This window comes from Anguilla rostrata, chromosome 3 (assembly GCF_018555375.3).
Source record: "Anguilla rostrata isolate EN2019 chromosome 3, ASM1855537v3, whole genome shotgun sequence".
Lineage (NCBI taxonomy): Eukaryota > Metazoa > Chordata > Actinopteri > Anguilliformes > Anguillidae > Anguilla > Anguilla rostrata.
In genome coordinates this window covers 14,142,235-14,152,845 of record NC_057935.1, presented here as the reverse complement: position 1 = coordinate 14,152,845, position 10,611 = coordinate 14,142,235, and the positions used below count along the sequence as shown (strand labels likewise).

The window sequence follows — 10,611 nt, the reverse complement described above, 5'->3', positions numbered from 1 at the left end:
CATCACGAGATGAAGGCAAAGAGGAGAATTAGCTGAAAGGCTGAGCAGCCCACCCGCTCCTTTGTTAGACCACACATAGTGCCATACACCTCTAGCCAATTTCCTGCTGTTTAAAATAAACCTGTGTAGGCGTGACTGTGCCTCTGCAGGGGAAATTGCCAGTAGTTGATTATACCTTAATGTCCACCTTTTAGATCTGATTGCACCTCAATACTCAGCTCTTACTGTAGCAATCAAAAAGACTGTAAATGAAAGTGGGAATGAAACATAGGGCAGGTTCAAATGGTTATTCTCGGTACACAATGTAAATTAATTCCAAAGGTAAATAGCAGTAAGTTGAAAAAGCAGTCTCCACAGTGGATGAATAAAGCTGTAAGGGTGAGTTTGAGAAGAAACAATAAACTTTTTATACAAGATATATAAAAATGACAGGACTGAGAGTAATAAGCTTGAGCATTGCAACATGCGTGATAAGGTTGAAAAAAAAAACTAAGGGTAGCTGAAAGGCTATTTAAAAGACAAATTGCCCAAGATGCTAAACGTAATCCTAAATGTTTCTTTCAATACAGCAGTAGAAAAATGAAAGTTAAGGAGAGAGTTAAGTGCATTATGCAACTTTGTTGAGAATTTTACCAGAGAGCAGGTTACCAATAGACCAGAAGGTATGTTCAGTACTCAGAATGCCTCAGTAGGTATTGAGATAGAGAATAAAGAAGTACTAGATAAATTACATAAACTAAATACAAATAAGGCAGCAGGCCCTGATGGTAGAAACCCCAGTGTACTCAGAGTTAGATGAGATCTCTTTAAACCACTGGCAGGTATTTTTAGACACTTTCCAGAAACTGGTAGCAAGGTAATATAGTACCAACATGCTTTAAGAAAAGATACCATACTGATCCAGGAAACTGAGGGCCTGTCAGTTTAACTTGCATCACACGTAAATTACAGAAATCTATCATTTGAAACAAGTTCAGATTATTTCTTGAAAATAACAGCATTCTAAGAAATAATCGACATGGTTTTTACAAGGGAAGGTCATGCCCATTCTTTGAGGAAGTTACCAAGTGTTTTGTTTGTAGCAAGGCTTATGATATTATACATTTAAATTAACAAAAAGTATTTGATAAGGCACCACATGAGAGACACATTATTAAAAATGAAGACAGTAGGAATTATAGGAGATATTTCAGAATGAGTTTGGAAATGGCTCTGTGCTCCTGAAGACAAAAGAAAAACATGCAATAAAGAGGATGTTCAACGGTGCGCTGGGTGTGCATAGTACAATGCCATCATGTGCGTGGCTGTAACGCATGTAGGAGATGAGTCTCTCGTGCTTAATCTCAAGAACCATTTATCCTACTATGCGCACTACACTACAAGGGGCATTCAATTACGAAACATGAAAACATGTTTTATGATTTTAAACACTTGTATTATGTCAAAAAAATTAAAGACTTTTTTTCTGCCAGATTTCAGGAAGATGATAATAATCTAAACAATTATATTTGCTCAGAATCACTGCCTGCGAAAACCAAAGCAAACCTAAGCCAACAGACTGTATCTCCCCTTAGTAAAGCAGAGCACCTAGCAATGCACAGGAAGAGGCCCTAGCACAACACTGGAGGAACCCTGGGCAACACATAGGAGAAGCTGGAGTCACGTATGAAATATTTGGAAAAATATTATCAAATGCATGCAACTGCAGAGAAGAGATTCTTGGCTTATTTGGTTCATTGCTATTTAGAAAGTCAATATTTGTCACTGCACAGGTCATTTGGGGCTGAATACATACAAAACAATGCAATATTACTGCATTCATTCCTCCAGCGGATGAATACATATAACTTTCAGAGCAAAAAGACTATATAAAATTTGCATTAAATCTCTAACTGACACAATATTCAAGCTTTCATTTCTGACCAAATAAGCTAAATTTAATTGATAAGCAAAATATGGAGACCCTCTCATTTCCATCTCCCTGTGTTAGCTTGGAAATATTTTCACTTCTCAAAACTCTTGGGGTCAAGTAATGAATTTCAGCATTAAGTATAATTGCCATACCATATTGCATTTGTTATAGAGCACATGCAATGAAAGCTTTCAAAGTGAAACTGAAGCACTTCACATGAGAACACAGAGACAGTTTCATCTCCACTGGCATAGCCGATTGATCTTGAGACTGTACGAGAGGTAGTAGCAGACAAAAGGGTCAAGGGCGCTGTTCATCGAGGCCAAAAAGACCAAAGAGCGATGGCCAAAACAAATACCAGAAGAGGCTCCCTTCCCTGGACCCGTGGTCAAGCGATGGACAGCATTGACCATCTGAACGGTGTGGAAGGGGAGGAAGCAGACCGTCATTATGGCGATAAGGGTGACGATAGCTCTCAGAGATCTCGATTTCCATCTCTGCCGCGCCTTTGTGGACGTGGTCAGCTCTCGCGCTATGAGGGCGTAGCAGGCCACGATGGCAGCGTAGGGGAGGAGGAAACCGACAACGGTCCCCAGCACCAGGATCATCGGCAGCCAGAGCCACTGTTCGTCCGAAAATGTGTCCCCGCAGGTCAAGTGTCCATCCGGCTGGCGAATCAGCGGCCGCAGAGACACAGAGACCCACGGAAACAGCGTGGTGATGATAATCCACACGCACACGCAGACAAGCCTGCGGAAATGGTGGCGCGTGGTCCATCTCCCATAGGCTTCAGGAAAGCGCACGGCGACAAGGCGGTCTGAGGCGATGCAGAGCATGAAAAGACTTCCTCCGTACAGGTTTCCGTAGAACACAGCCACGCACGCCGTACAGAGGGCATCCCCGAAGCGCCAGATGCTACCTTGCAACCGATAGTCTGTCACCAGGGGTAAAGTCAGCGCCATCAACAGGTCCAGGGCTGCCAGGTTGGCTATAAAGAGCTTAGAGGAGGATTTTTCCTTTCTGAAGTAGTAGAACAACAGGGACACATTCCCAGCCAAGCTGAACAGGAACAAAATGCTGTAACTGACTGGCAGAACGATCTGCCCAAAGCTGCTCCTGTCACATGAATTCAGGATCGGCAGTGTTTGGTTGTTTCCTTCGGATTCAGCAACAGATAAATTTTCCATCTTGAGTGTTACAGCAGCAAACTGCAAAGGAGAAGTTTAACTGTCATTGCCTCATATGACGATAGCATATAACAACCACACTTCTGTGGTGGGGGGGGCGTGGTTTGAGCGTGAGAATGTGAGAGGAGCGGCTCTCGGATCCTTCGTCACAACTGTCAGCTGGAGGTAATCAGCGCCGATAATTGTTAATTGTTTAATTGCGCTGATTGCCTCTGATTGCTTTCAACAGTGAGCCTGGGGTTTTTAAAAGGAAGACCGGAAGCTGGAGCGGGAGGGCTGATGACAAGACGGCTGCGGAACCGTCGTGGTTGTATGATTTTGTCTGTAAAAGACGCATCTGAAAATAAAAGAGCACGGAAGTGCTGATTACGGAAACAACTGTCTCCCGTGAGTGTGTGTTTAAACCGGAGGGGTGGCACTCGCTTGCCACAACTTCCTTTTTAGAACAAGCTCGTCGGACAGAATAGCATGTTCACAAAGCAGTGTGGTTAACCTCTATGATTGACACAGTCTCCTGTTGAGAGATGAACAAAACAGTTTCCTGTCCTCAATACTCCAATTAACAAGACCAGGTTAAAACCTAGTATATGGCTGGACCAATGGTGTAACTTTATCACTCATTCAGTCAGTCACAGACATTCGCGTTTGTAGGGCTGTTGCAGTCCAGCCAAAAATAGCGCTTTCTGTCTCGTGTTCCAAATGTGGCTTATTTTACAAGGTCTGTACATATATTGTCAATGTTTGCATATTATTGTGTGTCCTCAACACAATTCTAGTTGTGTGACAACCAACCATTTTGTTATGTTTGTAGAAAAAAAAATCAATGATTAAGGCTCAGGACCTGCATACTGCATACTACTGTGTGCGTGTGTGTGTGTGGTGGGAGGGAGGTACCCTGTGTGTGAATGTGGGAGAGGGTAGGGTAGCTATATGAATGACAGAGGTAGAAAGCAGGCTGCCTGTTTGAGTTCCATCAGAAAAGTTTTTGTTGTTCAGCCAAAATGTATTTAGCAACTTGTACTTTTTCCATGGACTGCAAACCTAATCCAAATATCATCCATATCAACTTTGGTGTGTATTAGATGTATGTGTAATTTGCAAAAAATTGAAAACTGCAATTTTAAAGTGGCACTTTAGTGCTATAGCACCACCTATAGGCTATATTGCACTGTACTGTAACAATGCATTCCTGTGCATACTGATCCACAATATGGGTATCATGCCCTGAAGTAACGTTGCAATTAACCAAAATTTGGAGCTATGTGCATAATTTTGTCAGAAATTGTTGTCCTGCAGTCATCTTTGCACATATCTATGTGTCCTTCACAGTTGTTCATTACCGAATCACAGTATTTTGCCATTTGGAAGGGGAGTGCCTCTTCAGCCCCTAACCTATCGCATTATAGAGCGACCATGAGTTCTGGGTGGTAATACTGGTATTTAATTTCAGAGCAGAGGGTTTTGAGGAACGCTGGAGATTGATTACTTACACTTGGCTGTTTAGTGCCATCTGCTGGATCCACAGTGCAAATACATTTTCCACCTTCCCCAACTATTTGCATAGAGCACACTGATATACAATGCCCTCTATAATGTTTTGGAGAGATACATTTTTTTCTTGATTTGGCTATGTACTCCACAATTTTAGATTTGTAATCAAACTATTCATATGTTCATTTTTGCCTCCGCACTTTGTTCTTGCCATCAGTTTGACACAAGTAAACCTTGGGCTCATCTGTCAAGTCCTCACAAGACTTTTTTTCCAGAACTCTGTTGGCTTTTGTGTACCTTTTTTTTACAACTGTGCCCTGCTCATCCTGTTTTGCGGTTAGCTAATGGTCTGCACCTTGCAGTGTAGCCTCTGTAGTTGTTCTGGGGATAGTAGTCACTGAGATATCCACGCCTGCCTCCTGAAGACTGTTTCTGTTCTGTCGGACAGGTGTTTTGGGGTTTTTGTTTGTTATGATGAGAATTCTTCGGGCATCAGCTGTAAGTGTTTTCCTTGGGCTACCAGGCCCTTTGTGTTTACTGACCTCACCAGTACGCTATTTCTGTATGTATAAAAATACACCTAATAAAAGCTGAGAATCTGTATTTTAACCCCATGGAATTGTTTGATTGCAAATCTAAAAGCTTGGAGCACAGAGGCAAATCAAGAAAAAAATATGGCTCTGTCCCAAATGGAGGGAACTGCCTGCAACACTCAGTACAAAATGAAGGAGGCTGAATTACCTTCAGGTCACTTTATTAGTTTTAATTGTGGAGTAGGTGTTGTTATTGTGATAATACCCATGTGTAATTTGAGTATGCTGGCAGAGTGTAATATCCCAAAATAGAGACCTTTACTGAATAATCACTATATAGACTGTTGTTTTCACAGACAGTGATGTTTATTCCATTATTATTGCCCAGAAATGCACTAGAAATGAATTCAGAATTTATTTTACTTCATTTTAAAAGATTTTCTTTAAAATGCATGATATATAAATGATCTGATTTCATGAAGAAAGCTTCTGTGCCCATTTTAGGTTCACATAGAGTTCATTTGGATCTCTGGCAGGATATTTGAATGATTAAATAAACAGCCGAGTCCCAGGATTGTCTCAGTGTTGATATACAGTTGTAACAGCTAAGATGGATCCACAAATAATTTAAAATTTAAAATAATAAATAAACTAGACAAAAACTCTATCAACTATATTTTTGGTTTTTGCCATGTTTAAAATAAATCCTTACTTGTGTTAGACACTGTAAATGATAGCCAATTTTAAGCATTCACTTTTTATAAGCAACCATGAAAGAAAACAGGAAATCTGTAGGGAATCTGTAAAGTTCATGTGGAGTTCACAGGAGTGTCTGGCAGGAGAGCCCATGAATGACAATAAAAAACAGACACTTTACAGGATTGTTCCATTTTGCAATTTTCTCCTCTGCTCGGCACTACACTGTTAGGCTATGTGGCCCATAGGGTATAAAGTAGTCACTCTATCACAGGTGAGAGTATTGGAGAGGTGCACAGCCGTGGGTGTGCTTGTGTGTGGGTGGGGGCAGAAACTCAAGAGACACATTTCCAGAAAACAGTGATTCCTGAAAAAAAGTGATAAAACTAAACAGGTTACAGAACAGGTCAAGCAGAGCTATTTATGAAAACTATAAATCACTGCGTTGGGGACTGGCTATGAATTATCACAGCCATTGCGTGGGTGTCTGTGAGAGTCAACATTTTTAAAGGGATAGTTTTCTTTCTGGAGGTATTTTTAATGATCTGATTTCAGTTTTAGTGTATGAATTTCCCAGACAGCTTTTGTGTGTTGCAGGACATTTGAAATATTCAGATATCTCATGATATCCCACTGGATTTTCAATGGCGGGAATTATAGCGAATTCAGTGGTCTGTGGTCTAAAGAAAGAAAATACACTTCAAATAACTCCATAACAGCTTGTACAGTCACATTATATTTACTGAGGCCATGCCCTTGAGTCGATTCAGTTGATAATATTTATTCACAGTTGTAAGCATAAAAATCTATTTTATATTCTTCTGGTAGTTCTTTTCCTCTCAGTTCTCAAGCAGCACAAGCACTTCGCTCCCAAGGACCCATTAAGTAATGTTGATAAGGAGTTGCATAGCCGTAGGAAATAGTTGAACTGGAAATAATATTAAATCTATTTAATAATATAAAACCCCACATGTACAACCTCAGGGGGTATAATGTCTCATATCGCACAAGCTACAATATTTTGGAGTTACCCATATAACTGAAACTGTACTCCTTATTACTGAACATGGCCAGCAGGTGTCATTGTATCCAAACAAAGCAATTTAAACATGCTCCTGAGAACAACAGTTCCCAAATCGTCTGATTTCAGGGCACACGTAACGAGTGCATAACTTATCTGTGACCTATACTGTATTAAAATACAGACTAGCTGTATATGCGCTGTAACTAGCATTCAATTTGACCGGTGTGAGTGACTATGGACAGTGCTTGACACTGTGAGGAAAATGAGCCTCATGATCCACCTCAGCCCTTCTGTCACAAGGTAGTGTGGAGATGCAGTCATAAAGAGCATTACGGCTTTGCTGCTCTTCAACAAATTAGAATGGGACTGAGTGAGCTACAGACATACAGACCTGCCCCTTGTGTCATTATATCTCACATCGGCCATTACCGTCTATCCCGTACATTTAAATAATAGGAAATGGCACTGCTGAAAGATGAACAAAAAAGGCACAATGAAACATGTGAGGAAGTTCTCTCAGGGTCACAGGGCCCTGTCACACAGGGCCACACCCCTTTTATTCAGGGTTTTGCCCTACTCCTGGGATCTGCCCGTACAGGCATTTCTTATGTATGAAGTCATGGCATGATATTTGTGCTGTGTGATGTCTGCACTGAATGATGTCAGTACCGCACGATGCCTGGTGTTTGCACTGCACATTGCGCGTACTGAATGAAGCCAGTGCTGTAAGATGTCAGTGCAGCATGGTGTCGATGATGCCAGATATCAGAGGAGCATGGTGTCTACATGGAGTGTTGTATGTGTTAGTTATCTGTGTGTGTTAGATATCTGGCATCTTTACTGAATGTGGAAGTCACAGGGCCATTCCACAGACAACAAAAACAGATATAAACACTCTGTTCTGTTCTCTGCTGTCCTTCCGAACAGAACCAGGACTTCTATTACTTGCTGTTTTACTTTGAAGCTTGGGCTACCATAAAAAACCCTGCAAGCTCTTTTTTCTTAAAAGAGAAACAAACATACAAAAACACAAAAAATCAAAACAGAACCAATTCTCTAAAATCTCTAAATCGTTCCAGGATTTCAAAACCCAGCTATGATGAATTATGGATATAACATCTTCACTATCTGTGAGAACTGAAAGCCAAATGTATGATCATGAAGGTTTTACATAACGCCACTGGCTCTAAACCTGCCTTGGAGCTATTCATTACAGGAAAGAGAAATAGCAACTTATCGCCTTATATTAGGTGATGCGTCTCATTCTCTTTCCTTTTTGGCATCTCCAATCGCACCTGAATTTGGATTGTCCAATTTGTGAACTATGCACAAGTGTGCTCATACTGTATATGCCCCTGTGAAGGGTAAAGACAACTTTTTCTCCTCCAAAACACAAGGTGCCAGCCATCAGCTTCTTTTCCCACTGCAAGCACAAACCGTGCGTGCGTAGAGTGAGGGCGGAGGAGACCCAATCAGACCTGTGCACAGAGAGCAAGTCATGGGGGCCCAGACAACCAATAGAAGTTACTCGAGCAATGAACACTGCTACCCACACCCAGGGGGGCTGCATGGGATTATGCATTTACAGAGTGATCTACCTAACAGGCCGTTTCTCTTTTCTTTGTTTTGTTTTGTTACTCAACAAAGGGCTCAACATTAACACCCAGCACCCGCCAAATGCAGGTAGAATTTGGCAGCAGTGGTTTGTAACTACTTCACTCTTACTGGCCAATTAGGCAGGTTAAAAAAATTATTGTACTGTAGTTTACAAAAGGCACATGTGTGCATATCCCATCGGCCACCCACTTCGCCCTAACATTCTCTCTTCCTCAGTGGGAGAAGGAAAACTCAGCCAAAATCAAACAACACCCGAAGACACCGTCGCATACAAACATGTATACATACAGCTTCATATGAATTCTATGTTTTTGATGTGCACAGTGTGTGTGTGTTTTTGAATTTTTTTTGTAATCAGAAGAGTCAAAGTATTTTAAATATGTTTTTGAACCTGGTGTGAAATGTCTTCCTTCCTTTGTCTTCTTTCGCTGTGTTGGAGCGGTATGGTGAATCTTCACAGAGGGATGTCAGGGTAAAGGTCCTGCAAAGTGCAGAGAGGAGAGGAGAGATCGATAGGAGAGGGACTGGGTTTCTTTCTTTTTCTTTTTTAGCTCAATGATTATGGAGACAAACAGCCCAATTACTCTCAACTCAGGCAGCCACTCATATTGATTTAACTATGGTTTGTAACAGAAATGTGAAAATGTCAACCACTGTTTATTAATCAGTCCAGAAGAAGCATAAGGGTCAGAACAGTGGAATAATAAGTTATAATAAACAAAAAAAGAATAAATCATCGCCAGACCTTTGTCAAATATGTATTTTAAACATGCTAGTAACCAATATACTACTTGTTCTTGCTTAACATCCACAAAAACGCTTTTGAGTTACTAGATACAACTCCACACTATTAGTATTAAAAAAACTGCCATTGAAACCATAAATTCCAACAGGATGTCTAACAAAAACAATACTGTGAGAATAGATTTTCTGGACTGTAATATTGCAGGACATAAATGGTGTTACTACCCAGAACTTTCTGTAATTGAGAAGTGGGATATAACATGCCATTATCTGGCGAGTCAAAAAAATGTATGGTTCCAACCAGCAGCCATTCCACCCTGTATACAGGGGTGAAAAGCACAAAAATACAGTTAACAGGAGAGCTATATCTATGTTAACTAATGTTAAAGGTTTATTAGTGCAGATTTATTAGATTTATTTTTAGTGCATTTATATTTGTATGAGATTGGGATTATTTGAAGTGTTGGCATTAGTTAATTCCACTTTCTCTCCTCATGAAGCACCTGTCATCTTTTATTTACAGGTTTAAGCCTGTCAGTGGTTATCTCCTCTGGGAATAGAGCCAGCCAGGGAGGATTACAAGAAAATGTCTGTCTTTTTTTATGAAAATCATTATGTAAAGATCAGGGTGTTAAAGATCACTTCAGAGATTAAACAAAAATAAAAATAGGTTAAAAAACATAGGTTATGCCATTGCCCTGTAATGTTGATGTTGTTGTAAAGATGTCTAAATAATCATACAGCTGCTGTCACTGTCAGTTACAGTCAGTAACACTCAGACACTGTCTCTGTAACTTACAGTCAGTAACACACTGTGACTGTCAGTTGCAAGTCAGTAACACTCAGGTGCTGTCACTGTCAGTTACAGTCAGTAACACTCAGACACTGTCACTGTCAGTTACAAGTCAGTAACACTCATGGATGTACTATATATAGCAATTCTCTCTCTTTCACTCTCTCTCTCTCTCTCTCTCTGTTCTCTCCTCCATCCTCCTCTGTTCTCCCACTGAGAATATAAACAATTACGAGTTCTTGAAAAAGGCTTTTGATGAAGTGCAAAGTCAGAAGCAGATGTTATTGCTGTGCACAGTGACTTGTGTGAATGCCCAGTCAATCTTTTTCATTTTCATTGTGAAATCAAGACAGGCTTCACAAGAATGACGATTAAAAGAAAATGAGTTTAATAAGCTGTGGGACAGGTTGTAGCAGTGGGTCCAGATTGTGCACATTATCAATGGTGATAGACATGGAAAAAGGCCTTCAGGGCAGCCAGAGAGATAAGACCAGAACACCTACCATAATCCCTTAAAATCCTAAAAACTATTACTGGCTGGAGAGGGGGCACTTTATTAAGTATGATCATGTGTAAGGCTGATGGACAAAAGGTAAAATAAATGAGCAAATAAA

At 40.6% G+C, this 10,611-nt stretch overlaps 1 protein-coding gene across 1 annotated transcript; it reads right to left on the bottom strand.

The window, feature by feature from the left end:
• Positions 1–2,148: 2,148 nt before the first annotated feature.
• Positions 2,149–3,099, bottom strand: LOC135249716 (G-protein coupled receptor 183-like). Its single transcript, XM_064325233.1, has one exon. It carries the CDS (start codon positions 3,097–3,099, stop codon positions 2,149–2,151), a length of 951 nt encoding a protein of 316 aa, XP_064181303.1.
• Between the last annotated feature and the right edge of the window lie 7,512 nt (positions 3,100–10,611).